The 23997-nt window shown below is 40.4% G+C and overlaps 1 protein-coding gene across 1 annotated transcript in view; it reads right to left on the bottom strand.

The window, feature by feature from the left end:
* The window catches only part of angpt1 (angiopoietin 1), a 60360-nt gene extending 40400 nt beyond the window's left edge, over nt 1–19960 (bottom strand). The window contains exon 1 of the mRNA XM_010873830.4: nt 18905–19960. Within this exon, the coding sequence (XP_010872132.1) occupies nt 18905–19321 (417 nt within the window). The 5' untranslated portion in view covers nt 19322–19960. The remainder of the gene's footprint in view (nt 1–18904) is intronic.
* Nucleotides 19961–23997: the final 4037 nt, after the last annotated feature.

The raw sequence follows: 23997 nt of genomic DNA, 5'->3' as shown, positions 1-23997 counted from the left end.
AATCAAAATGAATGGGCATTTAGTCATAGCGATTGTAACATTCAGCATCACGTCCATGTTTATCTTCCGACTAAACATCCCACTAAGTGAAGAGTTGAAAGTTTATAAACTCTTTAGTCATCCAGATTTTACCCTCACAAACAGAAAAACCTCCTGCGTAAACGTCCCAACACAACCTGGCAGCAGCCCCCCTTCCTTTGCTATGGATACGGTGCATCACAGAACGAGCCACATTATTACATCAGGTCTAAATTATGAGCTACTTCTCCCCATCCCACTGTGTAGGTGAGACTGGACCATGTATCATCTGTTGCTGTGTGGGTTTGCACTCTGGACAGTGGGCTTTGATGTCCAGGTTCTGTGTTGAAAGCAGTAGTCATCGTGCCCTTGGGCAGTATGGGGAGGAAGGGGGTGGCACAGAGAGCCAATGGCATGGCGGCTGGCGAGGCAGTGGCTTGGAACAGCCCCCTTTTTCCTCAGTTATGGTGCATGCTGAACAACAGTGGAATGAAAACAAAGTAGCAGGAAGAGAGGTACAGTAGCCCTTCACCAGATGGAAATGTTTTGGTTTGATCTCAGTTTATAACATTGCAACGATTGGAAAATGGATGGTAATGGCTGCTAATCCAGTGTATATCAGGTAATTCGTCTGATGCTTGATAAAGTTCTCGGTCCATCCCTTAATAAAAAAAGGAGGTAGAGGATTGGAACAGGAATGAAGAGCTCCACCTCCCTTTGTCTTTGAAAGTGCTGTCAACTATGCAGAATCTAGAAAAGCTGTGGGTCAACTTTCTAACCCCGTTCTGAAATTAGATCTCTGCAGAGTCAATCATGTCCTTGTTACATGTCAAGAAATTCATCAAATAATTGTTAAATATATTGTAAATTCACCTGATTTGTAAAATGTGTCCTTTAATGATGTTGCTATATTAATAAATTATTTGAATAATTAATAACCTTTTTTTTCAGTTAATCTATTATCCATGTCTCTCAACACAGAGAAATGTCGGTTAAGTTCAAGCATAACCCCACCCTTGGAGATGGGAAGGCACATACCATGGAAGAGCCACTGGCAGACTAGCTCTGTCTGCCTGAACCCTGTAACATCATTATGACCCAGCGTGGTCCTTTCACTTCGCTCTCCGGCTCCTCCCATGGCCCAAAGTGGAGCAGTCCAGAGGATACACAGCACCATGCAGCCATATCCCTGGGCTTTCATCTGTCTGGACCTCTGTTTATTTTTGCTTTCCCAGACTGAAGTGCAGAAGTGGTGTGTACGCACAGTGACAAGCAGGGGAGAGATCAAATGATCGAAACCAGTGCAACCCCACAAAGACTAAAGTACTGTAGGAGCAATATCCCCTTGCTGAGCTGCAGGATAAGGGACTCTTGGGGCTCTTTTCTGCTAGATTACGGTTAAATTAACATACTATGCTATGACAGATGACACCGAGAAATATGTGTAGTGCTTTTTCTTGAATGTTTTGGACTCTATTGGAAAAGGATGCCTTGCCTGGATTCATCTGTAATATAATATTACTGAAATTTTGAATGGTCAAAATAAAAAGGGAAAAAATATCTATCGGATGTTTAGCCCTCCCATTTGGACAGAAACATGACATTCAATACTGATACACTGCAGAATTAACATAATGTCTCATGCTTGCTGGAGGAGAAAAAGATCCCATCTGACCAGCTATGGCTCACCATCAGTCGGACTCTGAGTCCCATTTCATCCCTTGCTCCTCCAGTCCATCCAAACACAGCCCCTTCAGACCTGCTTGGGGATTAACCCCCCAACCTCAAGCTGAAACTCCTCCTGGCAGCAATATGTCCACTCATACGAACATCTGTACCCATTTATGACTGAACACAGGATTAGCACTCCATTTGTTTTCCAGCTTCAGCCATATGTTCTGGGGTTGTCTTTTAAGTGATTCTCTGGTGGTGGTCCGCATCTGTCTGGCTGCCTCCAAATTTCAACCCTGAACTACTGTTTCACTTCTTTTTGTACATGTCCCTTCACCTATAAAATAAACTAGAAACAGTTACAGTACCACAGTTTAGGAGGTCGGTTTTATCCTGACCCAACAATTTCTCATGATATTTTAGACTAAAGTAAGTACAGTGCTGTTGTGCTTTAGGAGCAAGGATTGTATCATGGATTGACTTTGACTCCTATGTTAAGCAGGAGGCTAATATTAAATGACAATCAGAGGAAAGAGGTAAGGGAGCAGGCACTCCATCTCCAGTCCACTCTGCCAGGCCCAGTCCTGGTACTGTGAGGAATGTGAGAAGCCTGGCTTCAGGCCCAGACAAGGCTTGCACAGTGTTGGACAAGGTTAAGATGTTCTCCAGAGCTATGTGTGTATGTATGTGTGTGTGGATGTGTGTGTGTGTGTGTTTTGGTCCGTGGGCTGGTGGGATATGTGTCACAGTGATCACAGCTCTAAACTGTTAAACCAGCATTCAAACAAGTCCCACACACAAGACAAAACCATACCCTGCACTGCAAGGAGTTGTAAGTAACCTGGCATATTTTAACAATGTTACATTTGATATGGACAACAAACTGTTTTAAATCAGAAACTTCTCTCTCCCTCACTTCAAATACATGGAGGAAAACTTGACTCATTGCCATTTGAAAATCCAACTATGGCTGCAAAGGAGTGCAAAAATGTATCTTTTCCACAACATCTCTGACACTTTCTTCCCTCAGAGCTGACCTGCTGCATAACAATAAATAATGATAAGTACAGTTGTGCTCATAAGTCTGCATACCCTGTCAGAAATTGTGACATTTTGGCATTGATTTTGAAAATAATGACTGATCATGCAAAAATGTAAGGATAAATCCTTTTATTTAAGGATATTGATCATATGAAGCCATTTATTAATACAGAGTTGTTTGGCTCCTTTTTAAATCATAATGATAACAGAAATCACCCAAATGGCCCTGATAAAAAGTATACCCTTGAATGTTTGGCCTTGTTACAGACACACTTAAATTGCAATTAGTTCTGTGTATGAATAGTCAATGAGTTTGTTAGCTCTCACATGGATACACTCAGCAGGCTAGATACTGAGCCATGGGGAGCAGAAAAGAACTGTCAAAAGACCTGTGTAACAAGGTCCATTATAAACATGGAAAGGGATATAAAAAGATATCCAAAGCCTTGCAAATTCCAGTTAGTCCTGTTCAATTACTTATTAAGAAGTGGAAAATTCAGAGATCTCTTGATACCAAGCCAAGATCAGGTAGACCAAGAAAGATTTCCGCCAAAACTGCCAGAAGAATTGTTTGGGATACAATGAAAAACACACAAGTAACCTCAGGAAAAGGGGTCAACAAGGCCTATAGTGAACAGAATACCATTCCCACTGTGAAACATGGTGGTGGCTCACTGATGTTTTGGGGGTGTGTGAGCTCTAAAGTCACGGGGAATCTTAAGAAAATGTATGGCAAGATGAATGCAGCATGTTATCAGAAAATACTGGCAAATAATTAGCATTTTTCTGCACGAAAGCTGCGCATTTGGAACGCTCTTGGACGTTCCAGAACGACAATGACACTAAGCACAATTAATCCATGCTTTCGTTACTTCTAGACTAGATTACTGCAATGCTATTCTCTGTGGTTATCCAGACAAATGAATAAATAAACTTCAATTAGTGCTGCACACTGCTGCTAGAATCCTAACTAGAACAAAAAAAATTGAACACATTACTCCTGTCCTAGGGTCCTTACACTGGCTGCCTGTTAGGGTTAGGGCTGATTTTAAGGTTTTACTCTTAACCTATAAATAAATACATGGACTTGCTCCTACTTACCTTGCTGAAATGATCCAGCCATACATACCTACACGTAACCTACGATAGCAAGATGCAGGCCTTTTAATTGTACCTAGAATTTCTAAACAAACAGCTGGCGGCAGGGCCTTTTCTCATAGAGCTCCACTACTGTGGAATGATCTGCCAATTAAGGTTAGAAATGCAAACTCAGTGCAAACTTTCAAGTGTCTACTAAAAACGAATCTCCACAGCACGGTTTATAATTAGGTGTAGCCTGGCCCGGGGGCGTGAAGGTGACCAGTAGGCTTGATACTGTCCACCCTTGCTGTCTTGCCAGGTGGGCTCTCGTCGCCACTGGGATGCCCTCCCTCCAATGCTTTTTGGGGGAAGAGTCACTGGCTTGTTGTTGACTCTCTGTTGCGCACTTGTGCAATTGGGCTGTACGCTGCTGGCAATACTTGGCCCTCATTCAGGGGGGTTGTGGTTGGTGGGTGTCCCTTTGGTTGATGCCTGGCAATGTGGTTGGATTGATTTCCTGCCTGTTGGGCCCTGTCTGGGGCCTCCCCAGGGCCACAGTGTCGCCGAACCCCCCCGTCTCAGTTCCAAGGTGTTACGCTGCTATATTATTGTGCTGGGGGATATGAGGAATGAGGAGATGAGGTCCTGGTCCACACCTGCGGGGTACCTGGTTTGGGGGGCCCGTTGCTGTCCCTGTCCACCTGGTCATACTTTTGACCTAGTCTTGAATCAAACAGACTCTGGATTTAGCCCAGAGAAATGTATTCATTATTCCAATTGGACTCTTAATATCTCACCCGGCACAGCCAAAAGAGGACTTGTCACCCCTCTGAGCCTGGGTCCTCTCTAGGTTTCTTCCTAAAATTTAAGATACTGAAATTCAACACTACTGTTGCTTGCTCCTTGGGGCTTAAGGCCGGATGTCTCTGTAAAGCACTTTGTGACAACTGCTGTTGTAAAAAGGGCTTTATAAATAAAGTTGATTGATTGACAAGGTCAAGCTGACCCTCCAGTGGAGTGGCTATCACAGTCTCCTGACCTTAATATTATCGAGCCACTCTGGGGAAATCTCAAACATGCGGTTCATGCAAGACGACCAAAGACATTGCATGACCAGGAGGCATTTTGCCAAGACGAATGGGCAGCTATACCACCTACAATAATTCGGGGCCTCATAGATAACTATTACAAAAGACTGCACACTGCCATTGATGCTAAAGGGGGCAATACACAATGTTAAGAACTAAGGGTATGCAGACTTTTGTGTCAAGGGTCAGTAAAAAAAAATCTTTGTTGCCATGTTTTGTTTTATGATTGTGCCATTCTGTTATGACCTACAGTTGAATGTGAAATAAAAGACATGTCTTTTGCCTGTTCACTCATGCTTTCTTTACAAATGGTACATATATTACCAATTCTCCAGGGTATGCAAACTTTTGAGCACAACTGTAAATATACTTACCATTAAGACTATGAAATCTTAAAATGTTCCCCTGATTATCCTACAGTTAGCCTAACATTGTTTTATATTGCGAGTTTTTCTTTCCAGCTATCAACCTTTTTAATTTTAACCAAATACCAGTATAACAATATTTTTTTGTTGTTGTATTTATTCACTATTCAAAATTTTAGGGTCACTAAGAACTTTCCTTGTTTTCAAATATTTTTTTTTTAAATGATGCATTAACCTTTTCTCGCGTGAGTTTCAAATATTCCTTACCGACCCCCAGCGTGAGTTTTTTTGCACGTGACTTCAGTACTCTCCAGCATTTGAACTCACGCCAGCATTTGAACAGTCACCTTGCTAGGTAAGGAACACTACATGCATTTCAAGCTTCTCTCGTTGACTCGAATTCTAAGAGCTGCAAAAGTTAGTTGATTTATAACTGTAGCTAGCTAGAAAACGTCAGCTAACCGCTAGCAAACGTCAGCTGCCCGCTAGCTAACAAATCGTGACCAGTAATTCAGTGCAGTGAAAATGAATAAACTATATAAAATGCATACAACGGGGAACGTAACTTCTAGAAAGTTTTTGCAATGGTTTTGATCGGTAGTAGTCGCTAATACAATTCATTTTTGTGTATTAGTGTTGGCTGTCTGTTGGTACGTAAGTAACACTTCTTGTCCCGATTTGAATGCTTTCTACCTGGTTAATATCATAGTATGGTCTTGAAACAATTACAATCAGGAAATAAAGTTATAAACACTGTTTGAGCTAAATGTGAGTAAGTAATAACAGCCCAGTCTGACCAGCCATTGTTACGTTACTTGTAGCTAGGCATTCTAATGCTGCGTTCTAAACATGACGTTCTAATCACACCGGTGTGATCGTACGCTTCAGGGACCACTCTAGTCTGATCACACTGGTGTGATCGTATGCGCCAAAGGGTTAAAATAACATCAAATTGAGCAGTGTAGACATTGTTAATGTTGTACACGACTATTCTATCTAAAATGGCAGATCTTTAATGGCATATCTACATAAGCATAAAGAGGCCTATTATTAGCAACCATGTATTTGTTAATCCATGTTTGTAATTTTTACAGGCTTATTGATCAAACCCATTTACAAATATGTTAGCTCAGCTAAAAACAGTTTTGCTAATTCAAGAAGCTTTGGATTAGTTGAGTAGCTGAATCATTAGGAATTATGGGTTTTATCACAGGCTAAAAATGGCCAGATACTAAAACCTTTCTTCTGACAGTCTATTCTTGTTCAAAAAGATGGCTATTCAATGCGAGAAATTACCAAGAAATTGAAGATCTAGTACAATGCTGTGGACTACTCCCTTCACAGAACAACACAAACTGTCTCTAACCAGAATAGAAAGAGTCGGAAGCCCTGGTGCACTGAGCAAGAGGACAAATATATTATAGCGTCTAGTTTGAGACAGGTCCTCAACTGGCAGCTTCATTCAATTTTACATGCAAAACACCAGTTTCAAAATCAAAAGTGAAGGGGAAACTCCGGGATGCTGGCCTTCAAGGCAGAGTTGCAAAGAAAAAGCCATATCTCAGACTGGCCAATAAAAAGAAAAGATTAAAATGGGCAAAAGAACACAGACATTTAACAGAAGAAGATTGGAAAAAAGTATTATGGACAGACAAATCTAAGTTTGAGGTGTTCGGATCACGAAGAAGAACATTTGTGAGATGTCAACCAAATGAAAAGATGCTGGAGGAGTGCTTGATGCCATCTGTAAAGCATGGTGGAGGAAAAGTGATGGTCTGGGGGTGCTTTGGTGGTGGTAAAGTGGTGTACATGGTAAAAGGGATCTTGAAGAAGGAAGGCTATCACTCCATTTTGCAATGCCATGCCATACCCTGTGGACGGCGCTTGATTGGAGCCAGTTTCCTCCTAAAATAGAACAATTTACAAAGGACAGTTCCGAACTATGAAATAATTATTTAGGGAAGAAGCAGTCAGCTGGTATTCTGTCTATACTGGAATGGCCAGCACAGTCACAAGATCTTAAACCTACTAAGCTGTTGTGGGAGCAGCTTGGCCATATGGTATGTAAGAAGTGCCCATCAAGCCAATCCAACTTGTGGGAGGTTCTTCAGGAAGTATGGGATGAAATCTCTTCGCATTACCTCAACAAATTGACAACTAAAATGCCAATGGTTTGCAAGGCTGTAATTGCTACAAATTAAGAATGATTTGACAAAAGCAAAATTTGAAGGACAAAGTCTGATCTATTCATTTTGCTATATTACATATTCAAACAAATACAATTTATGTTTTCATGGAAAACACAGACATTTCTAAAAGACCCCACACTGATTAGTAGTGTACATATGTACACTGATGAGCCATAACATTATGACCACATGCTTAATATGCTGTGGGCCCTCTGCGTGCCTTCAAAACAGCGCTGACCTACAGAAGCAGGAACTCTATAAGACCCCTGAAAGTGTTGCGTGGAATCTGGCACCAATATATTAGCAGCAGATCATTCAAGTCCTGTACCGTCCTGCCAATATGTATCAGACTTGTTGGTTTTGCACATCCCACAGATGCTCAATTGGATTGAGATCTGGGGAATTTGGAGACCAGGGCAACACCTTGAACACTTCATAATGTTCCTCAATACCTTCTTGAACAATGTGTGCAGTGTGGCAGGGCACATATCGTGCTGATAGAATCAGGGAATATCATTGCCATGAAGGGTGTCCACACCTGGTGTCCACACCCAGGGTTTCCCAGCAGAACATAGGCCAGAGCATCACACTCCACTGCCTTTTTGTCTTCCTGTAGTGCATCCTGGTGCCATCACTTTCCCAGGTAAATGGTGCACCAGTACATGGCCATCCATGTGATGTAAAAGAAAACAGGTAATAATGGGCACACTGGGTGGTCTGCGGCTACGCACACACCTCAGGCCTTTAATCCTGGACGTCCGATCAAATAAATAACCTGGTAATAAGATCCTGGGTCAAGGTGACCAAGAACTCAATGGCCCCTCTATCTAGAGTTTCAGAGTATCCGTGCAGAGATGGGAGAACCTGCCAGAAGGACAACCATCTCTGTAGCACTCCGTCAATTATGCCTTATAGAGACTAGTTTATAGAGAATCCACTCCTTAGTAAAATGCATATGACATGCAGTCTGAAGGACGCTGAGAGCATGAGGAAAAGTGACCAAAATGTAACTATTAGGCCAAGAACAAGGTACCACCTTGTTGAGCCAGGGGGGGCTATATGGTGGTGGGAGCATCAGGAGTGAGGGAAGGGTGAACGAAGCAAAATATACAGAGGTCCTGTGAAAAAAAACTGATCCAGAGCGCACAGGACCTGAGACTGTGGCAAATATTTATCGTGCACGACAACAACCTGAAGCTCACAACCAAGTCAACACTGGAGTGGCTTCGCTACAAGTCAGCAATTGTTCTTGAGTGACCCATCCAAAGCACGGACTTGAACCCCACTGAACAAGTGTGGGGGACCTGAAGTTTGCAGTTCACAGATACACCCCATCCAGTGTTTGAGAGCATGATAGAAAGAATGGCAGAAACTGCCCAAATCTAGGGGCCATATTTATCAATATTTTGCTTAGCAACAAACCTACATTTGTACTTAATTTAGAAAGAATAAATTGTGCATTTCTAAACTCCCCAAATTAACAATACATAGGTAAAATTATAATTTTAAGCTTGTAACATAAAATGGTGAAGCATGAAATACAATGACTGGAGCCAATAATCTAAGAAAACTGTTTTTCTGAGATGACATAAGAGTGTGCTATAAGTGCTATTGTTTAAACTGTTGAATGCATGAACAAATAATGACACATGAGTCTCAAGTAAGTCCAAAGTTCCACATTTCAGATCGAGTCATGTCACAAGTCCCACATATTTGGTTTCAAGTCTTCAAGTAAATGGTAAAGAAAAAAATGTATACGATGGAGATGATCAAAAATTTTCACTGAGTAGTCAAAACACAGTATGCATTTAGATTTGTTTCCCGGATAGACAAACACTTTGCTGGCTATAACCTTCAGTATCTATATCATATTAAGCCTAAAATAAATATATTGTAACTGTTTCTGGTTGATTTTCGAAGGATGCATCTGTGCATGTTTTTTGGGTCAGGATAGACAAAAACATAGCCGGCTACTACATTCAGTAGGTACGTCATAGAAAGCTTGTCCAGATAGACAAAAACTTTGCTGGCTATAACCTTCAGTATCTACATTATAGTAAGTCTAAAATAAAACTGTTTACGGTTATATTGCGACTGTTTCTACTAAATTCAGTAGCTACCTTATAGTAAGCCTAGACAGTATTGCTACTATTTCTTGGGGATTTTCGAACTATGCATCTGTGCTTGCCTTTGGGGGTAATAATATAGGCTTTATCAAAACCCCTTGGGCAGTAAAGTAGTTGGGATTTCCGTGATTCTCTCGTCTTTTCACTTGACCAGAAAATCAGTTATCGTCACCTATAGTTATTGTATCAATGTCATTCACGAATGAAAGAAAAGCGAATGGTTTTGTGCCATTAAATGAAATAGCTTTCGAAGAGAAAAGGTTATCTTCAGTCTCGCTAGCAATGGCTCAATTCTTATGACTATTCCTAGAAAGGTACTAGTAAGCCTATTACTGGCTAATATGCTGTTAAAACGCCCAGTGGCAAAAGTCATAGTTCATAGACACTATTTGTGGTGGAGGTAAACTTAATAAAAAACATTTAACACAATGCTGAATGGTGACTAGCGACTAGTAAAATGTGTAGCGCCTTGGCGTAGTGGTTAAAGACAGTAATGTCGGAGGCCGGAGTTTGAATCCAGTGAGGTTGGCAATATTTAATTATTTTAAATATTGCCAATAAAATCGAAATAAAACTGTTTACAGTTATAGTGCAACGATTTTATTCAACCACTTGGCTCTTTGCATTCTCATGGTCATGGCTGTGCATACATTTATGAACAGTCATCTTGATAAATACCACACTTTACTAATACATGATTGCAGACATGATTTAAGCACAGATTTGTCCTTATCCATGCCTGATAAATTGAGTACTCAGGTATGCAAAGCTGGTAGGGGCATACCCAACAAAATTCTAAGCTGAGATTGCTGCTAAATATACTAGAAACAGGGTCTGATTACTTATGCTCACGAGATATTTCAGTTTTTTATTTTAAATAAATTGTCACACATTTCAAAAACTTTTTATGCTTTGTCATCATGGGGTATTGTATGTAGCAATGTTTTTTAATTAGTTATAAATTAAGTCTATAACACCCCAAAATATTTTGAGAAATAGAAGGGTACTGAATGCTTTAATCCATTAACTCAGCCATACTTATCATGGTGATGCTACAAGTCTAGAAAAAAGAATGATTGGCTTTTAGCTAAGCTTAGCTATCTATTAGCAAAGTTTTTTGGATTTGATGTTGTAGGCGTATTGCATTCAGGAGGTATGTTTTTGTCCTAGTGGTAGTACAATGCCCACTTTTCCTGAGCTTGGTAATGAGCTTTGCCACCGCCTTTGCCTACACTTCCACTTCCTGCATTAGCAAAACTCAATCAGAAAGAGTCAGCCATGGAATGCAAGCGTCCTGCATCGCCAGCATGTACAGTAGTAGTACTGCATTTTTCTTACAAGTCCCAAAGGATATGGGACACAGCTTGAGTGAAAGCTACACTGAACATGTTTCTTATCGAGAGGTAAGCAAGTTACTGAGAACTGTAGCACGCAAATAGTTACTAATAATAATCAGGAAGCTATTTAGCAGCCGTTTTGATCAACAAAAGTTGGTCAGGGTATAATGACTTTGAAGAGGGGCTAATTACTTTGTTGTTTAAATTACACTGTAGGTGCTTGGAAATATGATGACTTGCTTAAATAGGCAAATATTTAGTGAACTGCAATGTTGCCATGATCATTTCATCAAAAAGAATAGCTAGCAGAGTCAGTAAAAAATAGCTAACAAAGCTAGCAATAAATGCTGACGATGTAGCTAGCAAACTGAAATGTGGTTAAGTAGCCTCAGGTTTAGTAACTGCATGTAAAAACAATCTAGTGACATGAAAGATGTAACAAAGGGTTTAGCCATAAATAATATCCCGTTTTTAAAGGTGGAGTCATGTTTTCAATAGTTATTTCTCTGTTTTTATCTATCTCTACAATTCCACTTCAATCCGACATAGGGCTAAACCAGTGGCACCTTTAAAATGGAACAGTTTCGAAGTGTCTCCGTGTCTCCTGTCTCTGGACCACACATGGCCGCTGGTGGGATTTCAGCAATGGATCGGACATCTGTCTGTGACCTTTCTCGCTGTTTCACCTGTGTCTTGAATATCTATCTTTCATTGAATAAACATTTTCTCTTTTTCGACTTCAAAGGGATGACCCTAAAAATACTTGTATGCGAGGTGTGGGGTCTGCCAACCAAATCATGCCTAAGCCCCGCCAAAAGTCTAGACCCGGGCCCCCCCCCCCCCCCCCCCCCCACACCTTGAATTGCTTTCTTCATTTGTTTTCCCACAGGGCTGTTGCTTTGATTACTCATTATGTATCTGCTGTTCTGTTCATTTATTGTAAACCTCTCTTACTTCAACAAACTTTCCATATCTCTCTTTCATCCCCAATTGAGATGTTTTGATTTGTAATCACGGGAAAGTTTAAGAAGCTGAACTCTTAGATAAGGTGAAATTGTGTCCTCTAAAACTTTGGCAAGAAGCCCTAGTGCTGACAGACAAAGGCAGCGACTCAAAATGCAACATCTGTAGGACATAACCTCTAAGGGGAGTAGGGCTCAATGGCAGTGCATAGGGATGCTTCAGGAATTTCCCCCTAACTCCACAGAGTCAGCCTTATCTCTAGGATTAATAATTGTCAGATGGTAGAGGATTCTGATGCAATTTGTGAGGATAAACGCTATGGTGAACTAAAAGATTGGCTGGACCCAAAAGAGACAGTAAGAAACAACAGCTCAACATTACAGCCCTTTCTTTTGGCACTGCATGCCAGAAAACAGAAATAGAAGGCCTATATTTTTTCCTGCGTTAGCTGTCCCTTGAAGAAAAACAGCTGTAATATGTGAAGACACATTAAAATAAAGGCAGGAACTCTGGTAGTGCCTTATGGAATTTCACAGGACTGAAACGGACCCGAACGGTTTCCCAATAGACAAGTTCGCCGAAAGATGACATAAACCAAAACAAGCCAGAAAAAGATGACCACAACACTGGGTTATCTTTTAAATTAGGTTCTATTAAGTTTAAAGTTGGTTTTAACAGCACCTTTATTTGACCACTGAGTGAAAAATCACATTTATAGTATTAAATAATATTCACAAAATAAAATTGACCACTATTTTAGATTTGGATCAAAACCACATCCACTATCTTCATTTGGTTCAGAACAACTCATCCATACCACAGAAAGGCATTTGCAAAGGCAATGCACTGTTTGCTGAATGTTTGGCAATGCTTACAAGCTATAAATTATACGTATGTAATGACTTCCATTTGCTTGCCCAAAACAATATTATTTATGTCCATTGCTAATACAGGCATGTCATACATAACCATTAATCCCAAACAAGTTCAAATGGCACTGAGAACCTACTGAGCCGCTTGACATACGTTTGACTACATAAGCCTAAAGTATACAGAAGAGATATCTATATCATGCTGCTGCGCATTCACTTTAATTTATAATACCTATGGTAATCCCGAGAAGAGATATTTCTTATATTTATTGAAATTAATATACAGTACTCGAGTGCACAGGGAAATGCGAAGTAGCGTGGGAAATTCCTCATTCGTTGCACATGCTGCTGAGGAAAGGTCGGTAAGTGCAATGTATTTTAGAGGTATATAACAAAGGCTTGACACACCTAACCAAACACAAAAGTTGTGCTGCAATTAAATCTAGATAAATTCTGCACTGTGCCCACCAGAGGGTGATTTGTTTAACGAAGGCAGGATAATGTGTGATACCTCTTGGAGAGACTCAAGGGAAACGAGGAGACTGAAGACCACAGGCGACGTGCATCATCGTGGTATAGAGTATGGCAGGGGTTTTGGAGACATTTCTGCCCAATATCACATTTATAACAGGTTCCCGAGGCCAACGATCAGAATGATATATGATTTCTGGAAAAACTGTTTCAAACTAAGTGAGCTGCCATATCGACTGTGACAAACATACTAAATGCCCATGTTCCTGAAAATCAAGAACATTAACCATGTTGGCCTCAATACTGTCGCACTGAGTAATGGACTTCCTTATGCTGTATACTCCCTTGACATGCAGAGCTGAAACCATTTTCTTTTTGCCTTCTCTGCTAATGCCAGCAAAGCAAATAGGCATTTATGGAAGCAATAGCAGAATAGAACACAGCCACTTCTACTAATTTTGTGGAATTACAAATTCTGCGGGGGACAGGAAGGAAGAGCTTCTCAGTATGTTGCGCATCCATTAGCTCGCAGCATCGTCTGATTGTTAGTTTTGGCCAGCATAATAGGCAAAAACAAACTTTGATACAGAGGAAGTCACCCCTAAAATAGCTTGGTCTTTCCTTGGCTCTTTAGGAATGCTCTGTGACCTTCTGATAGCAAGAAAAACTGAAATACTCACTACTTGCTCTATTAACTGCAAGGGGTCAAGGGAAACTAAGAGCTACAGTCCCTTGAAAAGTATGGTCCCTTTCTGATTGTATTTATTCTTGCTTATTTTGGTCACTGAATGTTTCCAGATCTTCAAACAAAACATGATATTAAAGAAAAGGGTGAAGAGTGAAGAAATAACCCAACATTTGTATAGTCATTTCCCTGCCTTACCACACATTGTTGCCCTCTTACATTTGATGACTGTCTTGGTGCTTGCACTAGGTGTGTTTCAGATTTGAATCACAGTGGATCTCCTGAAATGTTTTGATAAAGAGCAGTTTTTATGGTTCTTTCAATGTTATTCAGTCTTCAAGGCCCATGTGCATTGTGCGTTACATAACTCTGTTCATTAAATAAAGTAAGTATAAAAATCACGTGTTATTTCTCTTTATATGTTCTCATGTTCTCTTTGTATAATTTAAGGTTGTGCTGTCTTTACATGTTGTGCATCCTGTGCTTCCTAACCCAAATACTTACACTAACAAGCATGAACATTTTCAGTATAAATGCCCAATAATGGGATTTTCACAGGGATAGCACTGTGAACACAGATTCCCATACCATCTCTTCTCTTTTTACTCAAACAGCTTATTCTGGCAAAAACCTCCTTCGGAAGTAACACCGGTTAAAAACCCTTTCTACTGTCTGAACTCTAGTGAAAGTGTGAAAATATATCACTTTCACTCCCTAAGAGCAGAAACACTTTTTTGGCTTCTCTAAACGGACCTCAGTCCAAGTTTCAATGACTTGAGTTGTCCTTGAAACATTGAGGAAGTAGTGGTCGGTGTAGTCCAGCGGTTTATGTGGCTGTCCCTGGTACACATAGTCGGAATGGGTCCAGCCGTTTGACTTGCCTTTCCTCTGCCTTTGCTCTCTTTCCAACGCTGTACTGATATCTCTTAATAAAAGATCAAACATTACAAAATGAGATACAGTGTAAACGGGTCCAACAGAGGATGGAGTATATTGGCTCAGCGATGTCCAGGGTGGATCGGTAGGATGTCGGACTCGTGGTAGATTGGGGACTTTAAAACTAGCTGGTGGTTGCTGGCTGTAACGCGTACCCAAGCTCGTATTTACCAGCAAGTACTTAGTGGTTGAGCACGCAGTTGTGATAAAAAGTGCAATGGCTCGGTCACATGAGCATCGAAGGACTCGCCTGCCTGGGGAGTTGCTATTGTGATGCAATGTATTAATTCCAAATGATAAAGTACACTGTGTTGATACAATGACACCAGAGGAGAGGAGAACAATGAGGTGCATTGGTTTCAGTGAAAAACAAAAGCACAATCAAATCTGCTGTCGGACCGCTTAAAATCTTTTGAGGAAACAGAAAGGAGAACTGGATTGTATCTTTCCAGGTTGGTTTGTGTATTTTAAAAGTCTGAATGCATCTGGAAGTAATCAGGTGAATGATAGAAAACATCTTACCCCAAGTTATTTTAACTATGATTTAATGTTTTCGCTTGTGTCTTGGAGACAACCTTAATGATCCTCTCTACAACTGACCATGCACTCTGCCCTGTCCCTCTTAATGGATGGTTTGGTGTGGGTATGCAATAAGCGGTAGTTTCCTGCAACAAATACCCAAAGATCACAGGCAATCTGGTCCAATTCCCCCTTCTTTACAGGCCTGCTGGGGATGTAATCCTTGGACAAACAGAAGCCACCTTTGACTGGGCAGGAATGTTATCTGTGCCTGCTCTTCCCTGCGATGAGCAGGATTCTACAGAAGGAACGACCAGGACATCCTAGTGCTTCCCAAACAGCTGCTAGCTGCGTCTGCCACCACCCCCCACAGTTGAGCGCCCATTCATGAGGGTGTGTGTGGTATCCTGTGTGGATGCTTTCATAGGGGTGACTGGAATAGCATTAGGGCCAGCTCTCTCCTAGACAAGTAGACAAGGCTTACGTGATTAAGACAGATAGACTGGCTGGGACACTTAGTCTTTGGTCAGATGAAAAATGTTAACTGCATCCTGATGTTGCTGCACGTCCATAATTAGTCTGAATTATTATTGAGTGCTTATGCATCTTAAAATGTCTTTTTTAATTCTTCTTACATTTATGTTAATTTATTCTCTCGTATCAATATATAGTTGTCACTTTATTGCTGACAAGATGACTGAACACTGTCCTTCAGAATCCCATTAAGGACATTGTGGATTCTTCTTTGTTTATTCTTAAGATTAAAACTATTTGAAAGGTCTTCAAAAAAGCTGAACATATCATTGTAGAGACATGATGGTAATAGTGGTGTTGGCAGATGCTTTCGGACTGCCATTATTATGTTATTCAAAAGTTGTCATTAGTCACCTCAGGACCTAATCAGAATTCACTCAGTCTACAATTGCTGCTAATCTGGAGTGTTGAAATCAATGGAACGAGGAGAGAATCACAGAGATGTAATTTCTATTTCATTTAATCTCAGATGGCTTTTTCCACAGGGTGAAATTACAGCATGGACATAGCCATGATTATGTGATGTGATTATTTTCAAACCATAATTTGCGTGTCATTGTTATACATCTGTATAGGTCTTCCAACCATTTGCAGCCCTTGGCAATTTCAAAGTTTTAAAAATAGTTTTATCATTTGAATTTGTCTTGCCTGACACAAGACCCTCAGTGATACTGGTATGCACGACTTCTGAGCAAAATTCACCTAGATTTGTGCAAAACTATCAGGATAAACTAAACATACAGTGAAATAAGAATAGCCTATGTAACCTATGAAAGCCTCACTCCTACATCTATATTTTTTAGGCTAAGAATTTGTTTTATATTTGCATTGTCAATTATTAAACAGCAGTCATATCAGATAAAATGTATACATGTTTTCAGAGTCAACTCTCTTACCACTTTGAATTTCAATGTATTTGGCAAACCAGACAGAAATACTAAGCTGTAAAGTCACAATCGTTTTCCTTCAAACTACATTCATTTAGTACAAAATACATTTCTGGTTTGCATTTTCAGTACACCCTGGCTACGTTCAGTAAAGTGTGATCTAAAATAAAACGCAAAACTGGATGGTAACAGCAGACAGGTTGTTGCCGTTCAGCGAGTCCACAGGAGCGAGAAAATCCAAGCAAGTAAGCAACTAGAAATCAGATGTAGTTTAAATTACACTGTTTTTTTTTTTTTACTTAAACAAAATATCTCTTCCTTTATCTGTGTCAACTTGTCAAAGTGATATTCTCTTTTGTATTTTTATTAAAGCATGTTGATACATTTTAATACATAATCCTAAAGCCCATTCAAAAGACATATTATAACATATAATGCTTCACTTCATAGGATATTGCCTGACTGCAAACTCAATCAACAGGTCAATGGAATGAAAGTTGCATAAACAATAGCAACGCATATTGTGTTGAGAAACTTGACCTAAATTATTTTAAGAGAGTCCTCTAATTACTAATGAGCCCTGAAGCGCAGCATGCTAATGTGTATTGATGATGTTCAGGTCAATTAATCCCACAATTTGAGACTAATTCATCAAATCCATAGGGCATTATGTGTTTATTTTTTCCCTTCATGCCAATGTTTTACAGACAAAAATAAAGGCTTTTGTGTTTAAACACTTAATCAAAAATTGGCCCTCCTAATCTAAAAGGAAAGTCACAATATTGTGAAAAATACAGTTGAGCTGCTTTTCCGAGGTTAGGGTTTGTTTATTTGATTCATGTATTTATTTCTGAGAGATAGTCTCTCTTTTCAGAGACATGGAGTCATAAAGCTAAGGAAAGCAATGTGGTTGCCAAGTGGTATCAGTGATGACCTCACATTTCTGAAGTGATTAACGTCACATGAAAACCATATTGGAAGTCCTGAACACCTAGTTGCCTTCAAAAACAAATCATTTTTAGCCAAAGGAAAACAACACCTTGTCATGAACTCATTCATTATTCACCATATCTTACACAAAATAGGTCCTTGTTTGTTGAAGAAAAGGATGCGATGGAGTCTATGCACCACAGGCATCTTTCTCTTAAACCTCTAAAAGAAAGTAAACTAGTAATACTCAAATTGGAAATGTATGAAACTAATATTCAATGTCTGTTGAGTAGTATATTGTTGGCAGAGAGTTGAATTCTCTGAGCGCTGCATTGCAAAATCAATGTTTCTATTTTTTTTGAATATTGTACCTATACCTACACCAATTGAAGTATCGTATTTACTTACTTGAGAATCCAATATGAAGATTACCCTTATAAAAATATAAATATGTAAGTGCACATGCAAGTCTATACCCAGTAACAAGTCTATATCACCTAGTAACAATATCACTGATGGATTTAATGATACTTCTCAATACTGTAAAGTCTGGACTAATGGCAAATCCTAAGGAACAGTACATAGAGGGAGCATTCTTTCCGCTTGTTCTCTCAGGGGTCTCTCACTGGCTTCCTGTCATTAAAGAGACAGCACTCTGGAGAACTCTGGGTGACTGACATATTACTACCAGAGCTTTGTGACAGACGCAGCACTGAACGTAACTGGACATCTGTGGAATTTGCTCTGGGATGACTTTGTTATTTTTTATAAGCACAGAGTTAGTTCAATATTGTAGGCTTCCTAATTAAATTTGCACACAAAGTTGAATATCTATCACATAAATCAACCAACTACCAAGACAAGAGCGTCTCCTGGATCTTCCAAAAAAAAATCTAATATGACTATTAAACCGCTCTTCAGCTGTAGAGCTCACAAATATGTTCCTGACAACACGTTCTTTGACATATTCCAAGTCTAAGAAGATCTTCTTCAAACGCAGTACTTCAGTGGTGTACCAAACAAACACAAGAGGCAGACACAACAACACAGCCCTTAAAGAAACCCAACCTCAAAACATTCCAAAATTGTATACATAAAAAACACCTGGGTGCTTTGACCTACAGTTCAAATGACAAACTTTCAACTCCCACTCCACGGCACGCATTCTTCTAATGACAGTGTGAACACTTACTTTCTGCAGCCACTGAGTGTAGTTTTCCATGACATTCTCCAGGTGTTGGATCTTTTGATTAGCAAAGTCCGGTTCCAGCGGTGGGGCGTCTCTCTGCAGTGCATTGGCATTGTTAAACTGTGGCGCTGCTTTACCTTGCCTACAGGAGTTGCCTCCACTTCCATCACCCTCAGGAAGGATGAAGGTGTAGGTGCACTGTCCATGCTGGACTCTGTGGTACCTCCGATTACTACTACTACTACTACTTTCTGTACTACTGCTGCTGCCGCTACCTGAACTTTTACCTGTGCTGCCCTGTCCTGTGCTGCCGGCACTACTGTCGACCCCTTTCCTCTGCTCGCTTCCTCCGCAGCCCACTGCCACCAAGAGGGTTGCCAGTGACACTAAGTGGCGGGCAAACTTATTCCCCAACATCATATCAGCCTGGGGGACAGGTTGAGAAGTAAAGTCCTTGTCTTGGTCCCTTCTGGATTTTTTTTTCACCGGTTTTAGTCTTGGGCACAGCGTTAGTTTAGCTGGAGTGGAATCAGAATGCGGTGAGGAACACCATCGATGTAGAACATGTGTCGTCCATCCTCGTGCTGGACCTCTTACTGGGAGGATGTCTGGAGGGCATCGCCGGTGTTCTCACACACACACACACAACACACACACACACCCACACACACACACACATGCACTCACACACGTACGCAGGCTCTGGAGTGCTCTGTGTCCGGTCAGAAGTCAGGCAGAAGTCCGGTCGCCCAAGGCTCACCGCGCACACACGTGTTGCACTGTGACAGCTTGTTTACGTTGATGATCCTTGCTTAGACTGCGTCAACGCAGCACGCATGTGTGCATGTGTGTCTACGTGTGTAAAGCGTGAGTGGAAGTGCATAGGGGATAGTGTCGTTAGACCTCCCCCTTGTGTCTCTGCTTTGCTCTTCCTTCCTTCTCCTTCTCTGCTCTGGTTTCCCTGTGTGACTAAATGGCTGTAGTGAGGCTCACTAAAGAACAGCACCAGGCTTCCAGTACACTCTGAGCCTGCCCCTCACGCAGACCGCCGAGGAATGTGTGTAAAGACGAGTTTGTGTGTGTGTGTGTGTGTGTGCGTGTGTTTGTACGGGACCCCAGCGCAGAGGATGTGCTCAGACTGCAAGGATTGGTTTACAAGCTCTCTGACCTCAGGCTTGTGATGTAGCCCTCCCCCTGTGGTACACAGTCTGTTCCCGTCTCCCCGGCATTACAGTAAACATCAGTGGACTCTCACTGGTCACCACTCAACCTTACAACACAGGGGTTCACAATCTTGATAAGATAATAAAAGGTGTAACCTTGGTTTTTTGTCAATTTAGTTTTACTTCTATTCCATATAGCTGGTAATGTACTTGTAGTGTTTACATACTTCATCAGTTTAAGTGAAGTGATACTTCTAATACTTCTCTCCTCTCACCACAAAATGCCAATACATGGTGCGTAACTCTGTGAAAGCTGTCAAAATTCCGATCTGGGAGAGCTCTGTGTTTTCCAGAGAACTAAGCCGAAACCCAAGAGTGAGTAGATAGATGAGGAATGTCTTCATATGGGGCATTCTGCGGTGAAAGGCCCAGGTTCAAAAGTCAAGTCCCTATTATGGACAGTACCCTGACATCCCTATGATTCACTGCAGGCTATCAAAAGATAGAAGACCAGGCCCTTATCACTTCACTGTGGTCCAAACCATGCTGATGTGAGTGTGATGAAGTGTGTGTATTCTGTGATAGCTGGGACAAAATTATGTTGGGCTCAAAGTGTGGGAGAAGAGGTGGGTGTGAATTAATGCATGGAGGACACCAAAGATAAGAAAGCCCCAGAATAACCCAGGCTAGCAAAGACACAAAGCATGTGCAAACATTTCTGGGAAAACGAATGGCCTAAAGTCAAAATGAACCAGAGTGGCATATCACTGAATCTTTGTGTGTATTAAATCAAAACTACTAGCATTACCATAAATACTAACGTAAATGCCATGTGGTCAAATGGAATATACTATCAAACAGTCTGCTGTATACATGCCTAGGCATGAATCTGCATGCCAATATGTGTCCTACATCATATACTGAAGCTAAAATACATTTTGTCACATCAGAAACAATTTTTATTCCAGCTTGTATTGGCATACTCTGTGTCTTTTCATAACAAGCAGCAGTTTCCTCTACAGAAGGAAACACACAAGCTGTTCGTATTTACAGCATCTTAATTGAGTTGTGCAATCTCAGATCTGAATTCTCATAGGAATGTAAACATAGTTTCAATGTTACGGGACTACAGTCATTTTTTAACTATTGAGGTCCCAAGTGGCTCTTTTGACAAGGTGAGTCGTTTTTTCAATGAGCAAGGCTGTAACTATAAGTGTGTACCAGGCGTACAATGCGTCAGCTCCCCACACCTCTCCAATATGTAGCTGTTGGGTAAAATGTTCTGGCATTGTGTTTAGTTGATAACTGAAATCATGGAATATTCATTACAGGTACTTGGCTCTAAAGCACACCAGTTTAGCATTATGGTTATTATTACATTTTGGTATAGTACCAGTCAAGATTTGGACAAACCTACTTCTTCAAGGATATTTCTTTTGTTTTACAATTTTCCACAAAATAATAGTGAATACATCAAAACTATGAAATAACACATGTGGAATCATGTAGAAACTAACAAGTAGATCAAACAGATTGAAACACATTTCATTTTTTAGATTCTTCATAGCTGCCACCATTGCCTCAATGACAGCTTTGCACACTCTGTGCATTCTGTCAACCAGCTTTAGGAGGTAGTCACCTGGAATGGATTTCAATCAACAGATGCCTTGTTAAAGGTTAATTTTGTGTAATTATTTTCCTTCTTAATGGGTTTGAGGCAATCAGTTGTTGTGAAAAGGTAGTGTTGGTATACAGAAGAATATCATTATGACTTTCCTGTTATAGTTTATATTATGGCATGAACAGCTCAAATAAGGAAAGAGAAATGACAGTCCATCACTTCTTTAAGACATGAAGGTCAGCCAATCAAGGAAATGTCAAGAACTTTGAATGTTTCGAAAGTGAAGTCGCGAAAAACATCCAAATGTCATTGAGGACCGCCACAGAAAAGCAAGACCCAGAGTTACAACTGCTGCAGCGAATAAGTTAATTACAATTACCAGCCTTGGAAATCGGAAATTAACAACACCTTAGATTGCAGCCCAAATAAAAGCTCCACAGACATCAAATAATGGACACATTTTAACATCAACATCTTAGAAGACACTGCATGAATCAGACTTTTCAGAGGACACCAATAAGATTAAGAGACTTGCTTAAAAAACACTAGAACATTAAATTGGAGGAAATCTGTTCTTTGGTCTGATGAGTCCATATCTGAGATTTCTTTCCAACCGGGATGTGATATGCAGAGTGGGGGAATGGATGATGGTGTAGTACTGTGTATTAGAGGAGGGGTGGGATGGGGTCCAGGTGCTTTGCTGGTGATACTGTCTCTGATTCTGTCTCTGATTCAAAGGGCACTCAATGAGCATGGCTACAACATCATTCTGCAGTGATGCATCCCATCTGGTTTGTACTGTTTTTCAAGAGTGCATTGACACAAAATACACCTCCGGGCTTTGTAAGGGCTACTAGACCAAGAAGGAGAGTGATGGTGCATCCTCTGCGTCTTCACTATTATTTTTAAAGTAGAAAATAGTAAAAATAAAAAAAACACACTTGAATGAGTAGGTGTCTAAACTTTTGACTGGTACTGTAGGTTATTTAGGAAACTTTAATGGGCAAACATTGTAACTGGACTGATTTCAAGGCAATAGCCTACTGTACATGAATGATCATTAATCTACAACATAAATTAACCACATTATTTTGCCATGAAGCAAGATATTTTTTCATAAGAACCCAGCTCTTTTGCCCCAGCATTGCACGTAACCTTGTTGGAGGCAGAAATAGGGAACTGTGTGTGATAACATTGAAAAAAATTTTGAATCTGTTTCATGTAAAATGAAAAATAAATCAACAATGTTAATTTGGTTGTCAGTTCCTTTCTGGCACTGGAATGTGTATGGGTAAAACATGAGATCACCACAATAATACATTAAAATGCAACTGCACCATTACTTAACATTACTGCAAAATGTAATGTACTTTAAGTCATTTTGCAGACCACTTATCGCAACTAAGTTAATACATTGACAGTAGTGAATGCAAACATGCTCATAGTTTCATTCAAAAATTATTTATTTTAACCATACAGTACACAGTACCTACAATAAATGCAAGACAATTGATATTAAGAGTGCTGACATCTCTATAAATATTAAGGTCTTAAATCATAAACATGGCCTGCAAAGAGAAGTTCTACACGTCATGCAGTCCAATGCCAATTGTCTCCAGATGACAAAACCAATAATTCCAATACGAATTAGCACTTTGGTGTCTTCTCAAATAATGATAGAAATAATATGGGGTCAGGCAGACAATAGTCAGTTTAACTTAACACTGAGTTACCACTCAATAGAGACATGAAGAATACATTCGGACCTTAAACAGATTATCGCCCTTCTTTTTTGCCCACCGGGGGAATGTTGATGGATTACATGGCCACGATCCCCTCAGCCCTCTGCTGTGGTCCTGACACTATGAGGACATAAAAGAGGCTTTAATCCCTACACCCCTGGCTTACCATTGCAATGCTGAACCTGTGCAAGCATCCATACCATTCAAGCATCCCATAACTGATCTGCAAGTGTTAATACAGGGGGTTGCAGCATATTGTCGAGTTTCAAGGCAAGGATGTCATTCTGAGCTCCTACTGAAGGACTCAAAGTCAATTCACTCCGGGGTGTCAGGGGATGTAAAGCATTAATCCAATAGTTGTATTAACTTGCCCTAATGTGGTGACTTCCCACTTGAGAGGTAGGTAATTAGGCCGTCCGTTTGCATGTGCATGTTGTGAATGTTCATTTATGCACCTCTCGTGTGAGTGTATGAATTTGAGCAGAAAAAGGAGAGACCACAGCTGTCCTTTCAAACTTTATCCGTAAGGATAATTCAGCAAGGCCAGGATCCTCGTGAGGACGAAGGAAA

Source organism: Esox lucius, chromosome 10, assembly GCF_011004845.1.
Source record: "Esox lucius isolate fEsoLuc1 chromosome 10, fEsoLuc1.pri, whole genome shotgun sequence".
Classification (NCBI taxonomy): Eukaryota; Metazoa; Chordata; class Actinopteri; order Esociformes; family Esocidae; genus Esox; species Esox lucius.
This window is presented reverse-complemented; position numbering and strand designations above follow the sequence as displayed.